Below are 16,857 nucleotides of genomic sequence, written 5' to 3' on the forward strand. Positions count from 1 at the left end.
CATAATTATCCAATAATCCTTTATCTCTAGTTCCTTCTTCCTTTCTCCATTTGCTCTTCCTCTTTTCCTCCTTTCTCCTACCTTCTTCTCTTGTTTCTCACTCTTTTTTTTCCTCTTTCTAATAAAACTGAAGAGGGGTCGTGACTGGGAGTTGTCGCTATAGACACGGTCATTAAATTGCGTAGATGTTTCTCAGCGGAAGTCCGATATGAATTAGTTAATCCTAAAACATACATATGAAACAAAAATTCCAAAATTCATTAATTTATTTTTTATTTCATATTTGGCTAAATTTTCATAATTACAAGATTTCAAAATATAGCGACTATCCCACTTCCCCACTCACGATTTTTCATTTCAAATTGGTCCCGCAATATACTTACTTGCCTTTCTCGATTTCAAATTAGGGGTTAGTTTTTTTTTTTCAGTTTTTTCGTGGTTCACGCCTGGGAATTTAGAGTTTAATTTTGGAAGAAAAATGGACCTCCTTCGTTTTCTTCTTTCGAAATTCATATTAACAAAATGTTTAAGATCATATTTTTTGAAGAGTTTGTAAGAAAATTTAAGAATGCTATCATTACTAATTATTCTACGTATGTATCATATAGTTCTGCTTATTAGAAGGAAATAAAATAAGGTACTTGAGGCAAATAGGGCCCGGAAGGAAATAAGGTCCTATGCAAAATTTCATAGATTAGGATCACTGTAGGAGAAATCTGACATCACAAGTAGCGATTACTTACACAATGCCTACTTGAGAGAGCTTGTCTTCTTATGCATGGTTACACGGAACGCTGGCAGTATTGAAACATCGAGAGGCCAGTTTCCATGTGTTGATATAATTTAGGGGGCATAGTAAGTTCATTTTTTCTGTGTAGAACAAAGCTAACCCGAAATATCTTGTGTATTTGTGATGATCATAGTGTTTAGTATTTGGGATAGTAGTTACTTCTTGATCTTCGAAACATGTTTGTAGATAATGATTTATAAAATTACGAGTACCAAAAATCTACTGGCCCCCATTACCCTACAAAACATGTATGCATTGTTAAATACTTAGACGCTGGCAACTTGAATGTGTGTTAATTTGTTATTCTTTCTTGGCCAGTGCCAGTTTGTGTAGCAGGCCAGCCTCTGTAGTAGGACAATCTATCGTGTTCGGGTCTAGTTGTTGACTATGGGGGTTCGCAGGTTCGAGCTCTGCGTTGGTGTCTTTCATAATGTAAATCTGATGGATGCGAATGGCTAATACCACTGTTTTTGGGAATATTCTAAGCACATTTTCGAACGGTTTTGAGCGTTCGAGGTATCGTGGTATCGTTCATTATGCGACAAAGAATGGATCGGTGACATGCGAAGCTGTCAAGGGTGCGGTGTATGGGTATACGACGAATCCATTGGCTTGGTCGACACTGATGATAAAGAATTCATTTACTACAAGTGTTATCAAGTCTCAACATTGTTGAAACTTAGTGTGAAATGTGTTTCCAATGATGATTTGTTTATTATATGTACAAGCTTACTCTTTAAAATCCAGTTAGTTGCAACAACTTAACTAACGACTGCATAACACATGAGAGATTACCTATATCCTTAATATTTTATATCCATATTGTTACTAAAATATAGTTTTATTATTAGTATTTGAAGTGCTGTAAGAATGTTAGGTGTTATTTGAGTTCCAGTGGTCTCTCAGGTCGTAAAATTTTATTTTTCAGACGGTGGGCCTTATTTACCTACCGTGCTGGTAATAAGGCCATTTTGTATGTTTCCATTTCAATACGTTTTTCATACATTTAGCTCAATGTTTAAGTTAAAGTAAATATATCATAAGATAGATAAAACATTGACAAATAAAATGCATGTAAATTCTTGTCTGCTACATTATATGCATTTAAGTAATAAAGCATTTATAATTAGGTGGGCCTTATTTGCCGCAAGTACGTTATTATATGATTTTAATGTTCAAAAAGTGAAGACAACATATCATTGTAATAGCGTTTCTCTGTTCTTTAGCATAGTTTTGAGTAACTGAGCGGGCATGTTTATGAAATTCAGCCGTTTATTGAACTACAGTTTTTCCAATTTTTTTCCTTCAAGAGGTAAATATTTTACTTGGGTTTAAAATCCAAATATTTACGAGATAATTTCTTCAATTTTTGTTTTAATTTAATTCATACCTTATATTGAAGATTCATTTTTCTTGTAGCTTGAAAAGTTTGAAGAAGATTTGAAAAAGGTGAAAGAACCTTTAATGCATCAAGTTGCTCTACATACCGCTCAAGAACAAAAGAATTTCTATGATATGCTACATTTCTCACCATTAAAGGTAAGTTCAATAGTTTCTAATTAATTGCTATCCGTCGTGAAATTTTTTTCTTTTCTATTCATTAAAAAAAAAGTACTCTTATCCTTTTGAAAGAATATGTACTCTCTTTCCCATACAAAGAGTTGTGTGCTAGAAACTGTTCTCATTTTCTTATATTTTACTTTTATTCATTGTACAGTGGCGTTACCAGACTCGTTAGAAAAAGATTAAAATTCTTAATTGCCAGAAAGAATAATTAAATCTTTAATACTTGAAGTATGGAGGATGCAAGTAAAATGTAAAAAAAGCAATTATCTCCTAAATAAGTGATGTAAATATGTATTGTTCAACGTTATTAACAATTTTTTACTAGATATATAATTTCTAATGAAATTTTAAATGCCTCTAAACAAAGTCTCCTTTCAAGTAAGTTTCTAGTAACGCCATTGCTTTTTATGTATCAGAACGACGAACCACTGTGAAAACAGAGCTTTCGAACCTACAAAGGGAGAAAAAGTAGGATTGTTTAAGAAGTTCCATGGTTGATTATGAATTTGTCAGTTCTGGGTTCGATTCTTAATGTCATCCACTTCAAAATGTGTTTTTATCCTTGTCATTTTGTTAAGTACTTAATAGTATTTTGAAATGAAGCTAAGGCTGTAGTGATTCAGTGGTGTGGTCGAGTAGGGTCGTGACGCATAGATGATAATACCAGACCAACGGCATTTACGCACACAACGTGTGCTATTAAAGCTCTCATACAAGGTCACCACGTATATGTGAGAAATCATCATCATAGCTATTCTTCCATTATTGGCAGGTCACTTGCTGCAACTGAGAAGCTTCCATGCTCTACAGTCTTCCGCTAACCTCTTCGTCTTCACGTACCATGTTTCTGTTTCGATATGATCCATTAATTGTAGTCTCCTTTGCCTCCTCTGCCACCATATCCTTTAGCGCATTCTTCCTGATACAGTTCCTTCCTAGCGAATGTTCCAAGCAGTTTCTTTTCCTCTTCTTAATATTATCTAAAATTGTTCTTTTCTCCCGTATCATTTCTAACATCCTCATTCGTTTTCCGCTTCACCCAACCAGTTCGCTCCATTCTTCTTCTCCACACCTACATTTCGAAAGCATCCAGTCGTTTCTCATCATTTTTGCGTAATGTTCATGTTTCTGACTCATACAGTACAATACTCCACACGAAGCTTTTTGTGAGTATTTTTCTCAACTCTTTATTCAAGGTCTCACAAAATAGTCATCTCTTCCTCCTAAAGGCTTCTTTCGCCATTCCTATCCTTTCTTCTATTTCACGTTCACATTTCATATCATTACTAATAATACTATGAAGGTATCGAAAACTAGATTTGAGAAATAGCTAATATTAATTTATAAGAAATAACTAAGTTATTGCCAATCATAATTACCCAACACGAAATGCAAAATAAAATTTTTTTATCTAACTAAAACTACCTTTTCCTCTTTTTTCTCCACACTTGTTGGTAGTATTGGTAGCGAAAGTAGTTAAAAATTATACAAATTTAATGTGAACAGCAGAACTTTTATATCATTGAGTTGTTTTATATTAGAGGTGGCACATTGAAAACTCTATGCATAAAGTGGCAAATGCTATATTGTGGGTTGGTTATCACTGTGCTGGATCATCAACTTACAAGTGAGAAGCTCTATTGCTTTAAGATTGTTTCAGTTATTTAATCATTACTATCGTTCAACTTACAACTAAATATAATTCAAAATAGAACGTCAGTGCGCACGAATGCATTCTTGTTGAAATTTTAGTTCAGTTATTAAATACAAGTCTGTACAGTTTGTCATGGCAAGAATCAATCTGCACTGAGTCTTCGTGATGCCTAGCGTCATAGGTTTTATTTCCCATTTATACTTATTTTTGGATCAAAAGATCCAATATACTGTATTTCAGTCAATAATTTTCTTGTAGGCCTTATATCTTGAGAACTACATATAGTGTAGCCAAAACCAAACTATTAGCTAATTCAATATGGTGTGCTTATTGCGTAAAAAATATGAAAACTCGATTTAGGGTCCGTTCAAAAATTTTGTGGCCCCTGGTCCAAAAATGCATGAAAAGATCATATATATTTGAATCAAAATTTTCTTGAACGCTTTATATCTGGAGAACTACATATAGTGTAGCCAAACTCAAACTATCACTTAACTCAGTATGATGTGCTTATTCCGATATATATATAAACTCGATTTAGGTGCTGTTCAAAAATTTTGTGGCCCCTGAACCAAAAACTAATTATTGGCCAAGATCGTAATCTGTTGATGCTTATATAATTCCTAAAATTCGTGGCCAAGATCACAATCTTTTGATCCATTTTTTGGGATCATTGCTAAAATTCTTGTTCATTTTATTGATTTTCGTCAACGAAGCCTAAGTGCGAATCCGCGAGTTAGGCATAAATAAAGAAGTAGAATAATTAGTATTCCTGTAAATTGCGTCGATACTAGTACTCTTTCATGCTAAAAATATAATTATTATTAATTTTGTATTTATCTTTTCCGTTAGCCTAGACAACATCATCATGAGAGGTGTAAAATTAATTTGTTCATTCACTTCCTCCCTTGGCCTGTATCTCCGGTAAGAACGTGTAAAGAGAGATAGTTGTAATCTGAGTTGCCATGAACACCTACAAAAGTAAACGTTTGAAATCGCTCTTCTATAACAAAATTAAATATTATTGTTTCAAATAAGATTCCTCATTGTTGACTTAAATTTGATACAAATGATTCTCTTTGCAACATGAATGCATAAAAGTAATAGAGCTGAATCTATGGCTGAAGTAAATTTGATTATGTACTGAGTTTTTTTTATTTATTTTTTATTGCAGATTCATATCAGTTTTTCATTGAGTGGAGATAGTGAAGAAAGCACACAAAGTTCACAACCAGCGTCTGCGTTCCTTGGCATTCTGATGAGATCTCTAGGTGTTACTCTGACAGATATGCAAGATGTAGTTTTTAAGTAAGTGTTAAGTAGATAGTTGAAAAAAAAAAAAAAGTACTCCTTTTTAGTGTTGTGTAATAATGTTTTCACTACCTTGTGATACTTCGGTACATATACAGTATTCAATACGTAATTTTAGGTATAATGTTTAGAAAGCTTTACAGATATTTTTATGCATTGACAAAATCTCAAATCTTGGTGAACTAGAAAAATATGCGTGAAAATATAGTATTTATAGTGCTGGTGATATTTTTGACATCGCTATTAAAGTACTTAAAATAATTGTGTTTACCAGATAATCATACTGTAATAAATTATGTCATATTGCAGGTTAGCATACTTTCAATGTGAGAACAAATTTCTTACCCACCGCCAATTACAAGAACAGTTAACAATGCATTATGTAGGACAGGCGCTTAAACAATTGTATGTACTTGTATTTGGCCTTGATGTCTTAGGCAACCCGTTTGGACTCGTGGTAGGTTTAACACAAGGAGTGGAAGATTTGTTTTATGAACCTTTCCAGGTAAGATATATATTGAAACTATTTTTGTACTAATATAAACAATTCTAATAAAGATAACATAAAATATGAGGGAAGGATTTTTAAACAAATCCCAGCCATTTATTAAGTTAGCTTATCAATATTTTACGTGTCTGAAATATCAAACATTAAATCCAACACCAACAATTATCCGCTAACCTAACAGACAGTTGCTGTAATATGCTGTCAAGTTCTTGTGGACAATTTAATTTATAGTGAGAAGTATGAACGGCAGTGAAAAGAATATGGACTCGATTGCTGAAATTGAATATCTTATAGGGCTCAGACATAGAAAAATTTTGAAGTGATATCTATTTTAATATTGGTCCGCCTTTAATGGATTGAAGTATTCCAAAAGTTTTTTGCCGAGTACTACATCCAGATAAGCGTATCTGTGTAAATATATTAAGAGTTGTCTTTGTAGTACTGCTGCATCTTATATCTCACCAAGTGGGATTAATAACACATTATCAGTACTTCTTACTATAAGTATCATTTACTCAATACCTGTTCTGTCTTCTGTGGTGGACATGAAATTCACCTATTCTTTCGATCGGTATCAACAGTCACCGATACTTTTCCAGGGCTGCTCAGATTCTCCATTAATCTGTTTTAAAACACACAAGCATCTCAGGAATACGTTTAACTAAAACTTCTACGTATCTTCAAAATAATTCCCCAGACATTTCTACAATAGTGGTGATAATAGCCCCTAAGACTAGGACTGTGCGATATCCGGATTTGGATATCGAAAATTGATATTGACAAAATATCGAAACCATCAAAATATTTCGGTACCGAAAATATGGATGAAAAACTAAGTTCATCTTTTAAGAAGTCTAAATACGAAATAGAGAAAGAAGAAGAAAGAGAAGTTTCTCTTTTTTTATGTAGAGAAAGAAAGATAAACGTATGTAAGGACCCCAAGCTTATTTTGGATTTAGCAGCTGCGTCCAAGCAAAGCACAGCTACTGACCTTATGTGTATTTTTCTTGTAAATGTGCAATAACACATTACCAGAGTAATAAGAAAAAACACTTAGCGTTGTACCATCAACAAAACAAAATAAAACAAAATAGCGTAAGTACATGAAATACGCCATTAACTTTTGCCGATGACAAAACATCACATGATAGAGTAGGAAGGTGTTGTGCCTATTCATTTCGAAGTTGCTAACGAAGTTGCTCTTTGTTTCTCTATGTGATTTTGGGTTAGATCTTCGGTTCGATACTTGCTTCGGATAATTAAACCGAATGTGATTGGGGCCCTACTTTAATTACTAGGTCTCATCTTTTTAGATTTAGTGATGAAGAGGAGCGTTCAGCTCCATTCAATAAATGAATAAAACTGAAAGTAATCAAGTAATGAAATACAACTGAAAATGATATTTTCTATAGGCTGCATTTCCAAAGTTGTAATGCCTGACAATTGCTCTAGGAAACAAACAAATATTGACTTATAGCTTTTGGAATATGATCCAGAGTATATCAACTGACTAATATATGAGTACAGACGTTAATTCAACTTTTTGTCAAAAGATGGCTGGGATTCCCCACCTTGCAAAGAAACAGGATGTAATTAACCAAAAACGAAATTTCAAAACAATATTGAGAAAAGATTTGAAATTCTAGTTCCCTTGACCAATTTACACTGGAAAAGTTAACTACGAGAAAATGAGGATGATGGAAGTTGGCTGAGTTCGTTATTGAATTTTCTAAGTCTGTTATTTGCGATTTTTTCCATTTTGAGCCCTTCATTTGATAGACCATCAAAAACTATTTGAATGAAATGATGGATTTTTTTGCGTCATTCTTACCGTTCCCGAGATATTGACCAAAAAAGTTCCGATTTCGGGAGATTTAAGGAGCCATACCTCGAAAACCGTGTCATAGAGAGATGATATTGGTGTTATCAATACCAATTATTTATTGTATTATTTATTGAATTTAATCAAATAAATTTAATATACAATTTCATATAAATTTCAAAAAAGAATTAATTCTTTTTATGTTCGTTCTGATAATGCTCTTCGAGCATTCTCAACTGGTTATACCTACATTTATATGGAAAAACTACTAAAAAACGAACAATGTTGAGTTAGGAAGATAGGTCATAGGAGGCAGGAACAGTAACTGATAGCTGACACCCACGCTGCAAATTAAGGAACACAACAGAGTAACGTGAAAGAAATAATTAGCCAGTACTGTGAAGAGAAGCTGGAAAAGCTACAATCCAGAAACGGATTGACAACTGTTGATGACTATGATATAGGCAGTGCAAGTTTTGTAATATTTAAATAGATTATTATTATTATTATTAAGTATTCTGCCTTTCGGCAGGTCCTGGGACTAATGATTTTTATCAGTTTTAGATTTAGTCCTAGACATGTTTCTTCCACGTTTTCGATTCTGAGCTTCCTCTTTTAATTTCCAATATTTTCTTGTGTCTCAAATCATCGATCAGTTGTGTTCTTCCTATTCCTCGCTTTCCTTCCATCTCCTTCTTTGGCGGTATGAAGAAGACCATTTCATCGCAAGACGTGTCCAATTCAATTGGCCTTCCTATGAAGGATGCTGATTAGAAGTGTCCTCTTCTCTCCTATCCGTTTTAAAACATCTTCGTTTGTTGCTCTCTCTGTCCATTTTATCTTATCCATCTTCCTCTAACACCACATTTCGAAGCTCTCTAAATATTTCTTCTCTAACTTTCTTAATGTCCAAGTCTCGGAACCATACAATCCAGTGCTCCAGATATAGCACTTGACCAACTTGCTAAGTCCAATATTGAGCTTGCTAGTTAAGAGTGTTCTTTTCTTGTTGAATGCTTCTTTCGCTATGGCAATTCTTGAGCTAATCTCTTTGGTGCAGTAGACGTCTCTTGTCAAAATACTTCCCAGATACTTGAAATTCTCGACCTCTTCAAGTTCTCTTTCTTCTACTCTGACCCGTAAGGGCGCGTTTCCTCGGGATATTCTCACGACTTTCGACTTTTCGATGTTGATTTCCATTCCATATAGTTTTCCGGTGTCAACTATTTTGTCAATTATCTCCTGTAGTCCTTCTCCGGTTCTAACTATAATAACTGTATCATCTGCATACCTGCCCTTGATAATGATCTGCCCTCCAGTTTTGAAACCATAACATCCGCTCTTTGCACGAGGAGAATAAATTTGTTGAAAGTATTTGAACCCGTCCCTCTTAGGATAGGCATTTCAATGAAAGCCCGTAAACAATTTATTTTTGGCAGAACTTTTTTCTTTCAACTTCCCTACGCACTTACGATACGCACTTTGATCAAATTAATATGATAAAAATCCATCTTGAGATAGGCACTCTGTTCCAAAATTAATTTCAACTGATAAATCTTTTTCCCGGGATGCGATCACAGAGACATAGAACGTCGCTTGCGGTGTGGCGAAATGCTCTCCATCCTCTGTCTTTAAAACGGGCATTTTCTAGAACGTTGGAACACGTGCCTGCATATTTTTAATGAGAAGTTTATATAACGAATTTCATCGTCCTAGCTTGAGGGACTTGTGAGATACTCCGTGTTTCGCATAAATTTTGAACCCCTCTATATTCCCATGAAGATACACATTTTAATCAAAGCAACATGACAAAATAATAATAATAATAATAATACATGTAATAATAAACAGTTCGAGAATGTGATAGTTATATTCCAAAGTTCATTTCCAATGGTTTAATCGGTTTCGCGTGATGCAATCCTACACAAGATTACTAAATGAGTAAATTGATAGCCATGTTTATATACTGTATTACATAGAAAATATCAATGTATATATATGTGTGTGTAACGGCCAAAATATATATATTTTTTTTATGTTGATATTGGAAAATATTGATTGATGGATATATCGAGATATTGCAAGCCCTCCCTAAGTCCCGCAATACTTCCCCTCCCCCCCCACATACACACACCTTTTCTGGGTCCTTCAAGCGATTGTTTTATACTAGGTTCATTTGGGAATCTATGTCCATCCATAATTGTTATACACCTTAAACGATAAGAATTTTTAAATGCTGTAAGTAGTGAAGCAGAAAATTGTGAGACTGATATTTCTCTGGGTTAAAAGTATGAAGAAAAAATAATAACTGACATTGCAATCAGTTTTAAAATCAGACATACCCAGATACATACATCGGAATATGTCAAAGGGTTCTCGAAAAATTTTATTTCAAGATCATTTTTCCTAGTTTTATTAAACTAAATTATTAACAATTTATACATTACTCGTAGTAAAAGGAATGAATTCAAACCATTACTTATGAATTTATTGCCTGCACTATCACTTACAAACCTACTTCTTTCTCTCTTTCTCTTTCTGTGGGAAAGGAATAAATATATTTCACAAGTAGGATATATATATATATATATATAAAAAAAAAAAAAAAAAAAGTGAAATTTACTATAAATCGAATCAGTTGAGATAGGGTCGCGTAGGGTGTAAGTTGCTCTTAACTACATCAGAGTGAGTTCTTCAAGAGGGGATTTACATCTGCAGTGGCGGCTAAAATCTGCTTCCGCTCCCCACCCCACCCCTTTATCCCTCCAAAGTGGTATTTCTACTTTGAAGGCATTTTTTAAATTCTGATGTTAGGCACAAGTATTAGAGGAAAACTAACAAATTTGCCATTACATAATTATATAGATGCAGGCCTATATTCGCAATTACTAATACTGTTAATCAGTTATGTATATAGATTGTTGATCTGTAAATAGTAAATTGATACTTTATGAAGCGCTGTATTTGTTTTTAGGGAGCCATTCAGGGACCAGGTGAATTCGTAGAAGGTGTTGTTCTCGGAGTGAGAAGCTTATTTGGACACACAATTGGTGGTGCTGCGGGTGCAATGTCACGGATAACTGGTGCAATGGGTAAGAGTGTCTCTTATCATAGAGAAACATCGGTGTAAATGTTGTCTTATATCTTCTCCTCTGGTATGAAACCGAAATGAGAAAAAGAAAGTTATCGCTAAATTCACGACAATCAATCTCCGCATAATGAGTGGATTAATTTCTACTTAGTTACCTAGCAATACGGACACTCGCCTATATTAGTTATTTTGAAATGAAAATGAAATGAAATCTTTGAGTTTTACGTCCCACGCTTATGCCCGTTAGACTAAAGGAGACGGTGATGATGAGTAATGAATGAAATGGTGGAATGAAGAAAGTGGGAGGAAACGGGAGAACCCCGAGAAAACCCACGCACACGGTGTTTGTCCACCACAAAGTTCACTTGGTGAGGGCTGGGATCGAACCCGGGACCCCAAGCACCAGAGGTGAACGCTCTACCACTGAGCCACCGCGGCCCCATTAGTTATTTTATTCCTAATTAATGAATCGTATATCCCAGATTCTCACTGAACAGAAATAGAAATTGCAATAAAGAAATTGAAGAAATAGAAACCTCCGAGTGTAGAGGAAATCCTCGCTGAGTTAATTTTACCTAGAGAGGAAAAATTGTGGAACGAAATATGCAAATTCATTCTTCTCATCTGGAATAAGGAATTGCCACAAGAGTGGAAAGAACCATCATTGTTCCAATTCATAAGAAATACGACAAAACTGATTGTAATGATTATCGAGGTATCTCTCTTTTGTTAACATCCTATAAAATTCAAACATTTTGTTAGCAGGATTGACTTCATATGCACATTAAATTATTAGAGATTTATCAGTGCGGATTTAGGCGAAATCGATTAACTGTTAAGTAGATATTTACCATTCGCCAAATACTCGAAAAAAATGAGAATGTAATACCCCGGTACATCAATTATTTTTTCTAAACAAAGAGGTCGCCATTCTAGAATATGTTATAGGGAAATTGAAGTTAGCAACCAGAACGTAGATCTGAATCGAGCGTAACAGGTTATTGCTTACGCTGATTATGGCAGTCTAATAGGAGAAGATATAAGGACAATACAAAGAAATGCAGAGATATTATTAAACACCTGCAGGTACTTTAGAAGTAAATGCAAAGAAAAGTAAATACACGGAAATTTATTGTGACTATAATATTACAAATTATAGATACTTTAAAATATTAAGTAATACTTTCTACAAAGTGGACGTTTTCAGATATTTAGGATCAATATTAACAGACCAAAATCGTATTTTCCACGAAGAAATTAAATGACTAAAAACAGGGAATTCATGTTATTCAATTTAAACTTTCTTTTCCTTCGCGAATTCTGTCGAAGAATTTAAAGATTATAATATATAAATCGATAATTAAGTCTGTTGTGCTATGTATGGTTGCGAAACATGATCGCTTACTTTAAAGGGAGAACGCAGACTGAAAGTATTTGAAAATTAAATGCTGAGGCGAATACTCAGACCCAAAGGGAACGGGAGTGGGGAATGACAGAAACTTTATAACGAAGACCTGTATAATTTATACAGTTTACCTAATATTGTATAGGATTTTAAATCTAGGAGAGTCAAATGGACAGGTCATGTAGCCAGAATGGAAGAAAGTAGAAAGGCTTTCAAAATTTTACCTGGAAACCCAAACTGCAATCTCAAAAAGACCATTAGGAAGACTCAGGTTCAGATGGGAGGACAGTATTAAGATGGCTCTCGCAGAAATAGAAATACAAGTTAAAAACAGTATCCAGTTGGCTAAGGACAGGCGTCAGTGAAGAGCTTTTGTGAATGCAGCATTGAAAGTATGGATTCCACAGGCCATGGAGCTAGTTACTTATTTCCTAACTAATTATGTAGGTTTAGGTAAATGTTTTATTGAGACAATCTGCCGTTCACTGGGTATTTTGATTGAAGATATTTTTAAAAGGGCAATAGAGGAAAATCCAGTATTTTCATATTCATGCATGCAGTGACAAGCAAATAAATAAAGACAATTGATTGAATGTGTGTGTTCTCAGCATTGTTCTATGTATACTAATATAACAAGGCTTAAACAAACAAACAAACAAACAAACAAAAAAAAAAAAAAGAGAAAATACATTTCTTCTTGGATCTTGGACAGTTATGATTAAGAAAAGCTCTACCCATTGACAAAGTAGGGTACACAATTTTACTTTTCAGCACTGAGGCTATCGAATTACCTTATACACTCATTTTTCACTGTTAGTGAAGGAGTTCTAAAATTGAAACAAGTTTTTTACGTGAAAAAGAATTTTACGGCGATTTCTTTATGAAAGAATTGAAGATTTACCATTTCTTTCGTATATGCAAACAATATAAAAGTATATTTTATGCGCTAATTCTTCCTTTCTTGATGTAATTTATATACTTAAACTTCTGTGCAAGAACTATACAGAAAAACTCCTACGGACGCAATCAACGAGTAAGTGTGTCACTTGTCATTTTAATAATTTGACTAATCTTCGAAGAGTATGGTTCAAGTCGCATGCAACCCAAGTGTTAATTTCTTTGCGGGCTGTTTCGTAAGTAGTTTGGTGCGTGACAAAAATCAAAAGTGTCGATTGCAATTCTACATTTTTATCCACTTCACGTATTTCACAAAAGACAGGAGCAGTATTTTTATACATTTTTCAGTTGGGGTAGATATTTATTCTTTTTTTAAATTTCCAATTATAGTGTATGCCTTTCTTAGTTTAAAGAAAGCAGAGTTTATTATATGTATCATAAAATACTAAAATGTATATAATATCCTTAAAACTACTATTGTTTCCAACGACTTTTTTCATCTGAAACAGTATTGGGTGAAATCCAACCCAACCGTACCGCTATGGCCTCACTGTTCACTATACCAGAAGAGAGCAGAAAATCCATCAATTTTTGCCTTTAAGTAAATGTTCTTTAAAAGTTGTTTTAAGTAATGTATTGTTCTATAAACGAGAAAAAATTTTGTTTCACTTTGATACACATGTTTGCCGGAAAGAATTCTGTCGGATATTGACCCTATAAAGAAACAAGTAGGTTTCGTTTCACAGTTGTGAAACTACGGGAGACTTCCAAACTATGCAAATTCAATATCGAAACAGACCTATAACTTCCGGCTGCAATATTGAACCAGAAATATTACTAATTATTTTACCACTTCTGGTTTTAGTAGAATAACATGGGTGAAGAGGGTTGATTTTCTTGAGACGTTAAATCGATATCAAAAAAATCAGCTTGTCGCTTGTATTACCGTTTGTATTCAATGGCAATCAACGTTAAAACTGGAATGATTGATTCCTATCGTTTCTAGTTTGACTTTAGGGTTAACGGAAGAGGTTGAATCTATTCTTGAGACGCTGAAATCGATTCCAAAAACAGCTTCACGATATATCTCACCGTTTTTGCTCCATAGAGATCAATAATAAAGCCGGAAGTACTAGTGAATTTCTATCACTGCTGATCTTAGTAGTGTGTTACAGGTGGAGATGGTGTATTTTCTTGAGACGCTGAATCGATTCCAAGAAAGAAAGAAAAAAAAAAACTTATCACTATTTATTACCGTTTTGTTCTATGGCGTTCAACGTCGAAACCGGAAGTACCAGTACATTTTTATCACTGCCGGTTGTAGTAGAGTATTACGAGTGAAGATGGTACTTTTTTTTCTGAGATGCTGAGTCGATTCCAGAAAACCGGTTATTGTCTGTTACCGTTTTTGGTCTGTTGCAGTCAACGTTGAAACTGGAAACGGTTGATTGCTACTACTTCCATTTTGAAGAGAGGGCTAACGGAGAAGATGAAATTTATTCTTGGAACACTTTTATTATTATTATTATTATTATTATTATTATTATTATTATTATTATTATTATTATTATTATTATTATTATTATTATTATTATTATTATTTGGTCTAGGAATTAATTCGTGCGGTTGGTACGCACACATTGAAGCTGTAGTACGAACACAAAATACATAAATACCTTAAGAAAAATATTGTCCATCGCTAGCCACCAGTTTCGCCCATCTGTCAGGCAATGTACGGATTCCGTGGCGAAAGAAGTCCTCATCCTTGGAAGCGATCCAGTCAGAGACCCATGTTTCGATATCTTCTGAAGAAGTAAACCGCTGTCCAATCAAATCGTTGTTCATGCAATCGAACAAGTAGTAGTCCGAAGGAGCAACGTCTGGTGAATACGGCGGGTGGGGTAAAACTTCCCATCCGACATTTTCTAAATAGGTTTTGACCGGTTTTGCGACATGTGGGCGAGCGTTATCATGTTGAACAATAAGTTTATCATGTCTGTTCTCCCATTCTGGTCGTGTTCTGGCCAGAGCTTGCTTCAAACGCATTAATTGTCGTCGATAACGTTCTCCATTCATAGTTTCACCCGGTTGCAGCAGCTCATAGTACACCACACCTTTCATATCCCACCATATGCACAGCATAACCTTTGCACAGTGAATATCTCGTTTTGGTTGTGATGGACCTGGTTCACCTGGTTTCACCCAGGCCTTTTTTCGTTTAGGGTTCTCGTAATGGATCCACTTCTCATCACCCGTAATAATTCGATGCAGAAACCCCTTTCTGCTCTGTCGTTGAAGCAGCAATTCGCAAATGGTTTTTCGTCTTTCAACGTCTCTGTCTTTCAATTCATGTGGAACCCAATGTGACATCTTTTGAATCATTCCCATGGCTTTCAAGCGTTTGGAGACTGTTCTTTGATCAACGCCTAATGCTGCTGCAAGTTGTTCCTGCGTTTGACACGAATCCTGCTCGAGCAATGCTGTCAATTCTTCGTCTTGAAATTTTTTGGCTGTCCAGCTCGCTCTTGGTCTGCCAAGCCGAAATCACCACTTCTAAACCGTGCAAACCACTTCTGACACGTTCGCTCAGCTAGAGCATGGTCACCATACACTTCCACCAAAATACGATGACTTTCAGTCGCACTTTTCTGCATGTTAAAGTAATGCAGCAGGACACCCCGCAAAAACACTTTATCAGGCACAAATTGCGCCATGTTCACTTAAGTACAAACTGGTGTTGTTGACGCTTTAATCCACTGCCCTATACTACGAACGATACGCGATGACAGGGGTTTGCAACACATGTGTGCATACACGGAACTGTGGGACGCTCCGTTCGTTGCGCCATCTCTTGTCCACCCGCACGAATTAATTCCTAGACCAAATATTATTATTATTATTATTATTATTATTATTATTATTATTATTATTATTATTATTATTATTATTATTATTATTATTATTATTATAACACTTCTCAATATCTCTTACCGCTTTTGCTCTGATAGACGGACATAGCTGTTCTGTAAGACTTCCGACACTTATTCATTGCATAGTTCGGAAATTTAAAACGCGATAACTTGAAGTATGTCAGAAATAGTCCCCATCAGCAGCAATAACCTGTCTCCAATACTTATGTAAACTATGGTATCTACGGTGATAGAACTTAAGAACCAAAATTGTTTAGAGGGTGGGTCACCGCGTGTATGGTTCGGAACCGTCATTTCCACAAATGGTTGTTGAACGAATGGAACAAATGGTAATTTAGCAGTGTAATGTCCAGGGAATATTGGAAATGTATTAACGTTTCCCAACCAAATCGGGTAATGGCGTCAATAGTTTCCTTATTCTGTCCTAAAACAGAATAGACCTCTGCTATTTATAATAATTAGTTTCAAATTTTTCGATTTTTCGTACAGGTGTTCTACTTGGTACAAGTATTCAGTGAAAATTGTCTGTGCAAATGGCATTTATTTACGATGCACGATACCCTTAGCAATGCACTGCAGAGCATAGATACTAGGGTTGCCACTAGTTCCAAATTAAGCTTGACATCTCGAATTTTAAGAACATTTTCAAGTCTCAAATTATAACTAAGAGGGATGCACTATAGTAGGATGCTTAACTATCCAAAACACCTACAAAATTCGCGACAGAAATTTCCAACGTCATTTGTAAATTTCGACCCACAAGGTTTACCTATGACTGTGCAGACACTGGTATGATTCTTCGGCTGTAAGTTTTGGTGTTGGCAGCAGTATAATTACTGCTAATGATGCTATTCATTGTTTCTACTGGTTCATAACTTCTGCT

General features: G+C 34.8%; 1 protein-coding gene across 2 annotated transcripts in view; it reads left to right on the forward strand.

The window, feature by feature from the left end:
* Vps13 (vacuolar protein sorting 13C) overlaps positions 1-16,857 on the forward strand; it is a 426,449-nt gene that overhangs the window by 348,960 nt on the left and 60,632 nt on the right. For both annotated transcript variants that reach the window (XM_081749100.1, XM_081749101.1), the window contains 4 exons: positions 2,210-2,329; positions 5,185-5,318; positions 5,631-5,826; positions 10,626-10,743. In XM_081749100.1, the coding sequence (XP_081605226.1) occupies positions 2,210-2,329; positions 5,185-5,318; positions 5,631-5,826; positions 10,626-10,743 (568 nt within the window). The remainder of the gene's footprint in view (positions 1-2,209; positions 2,330-5,184; positions 5,319-5,630; positions 5,827-10,625; positions 10,744-16,857) is intronic.

Source organism: Thermobia domestica, chromosome 2, assembly GCF_964235325.1.
Source record: "Thermobia domestica chromosome 2, izTheDome1.hap1.1, whole genome shotgun sequence".
Lineage (NCBI taxonomy): Eukaryota > Metazoa > Arthropoda > Insecta > Zygentoma > Lepismatidae > Thermobia > Thermobia domestica.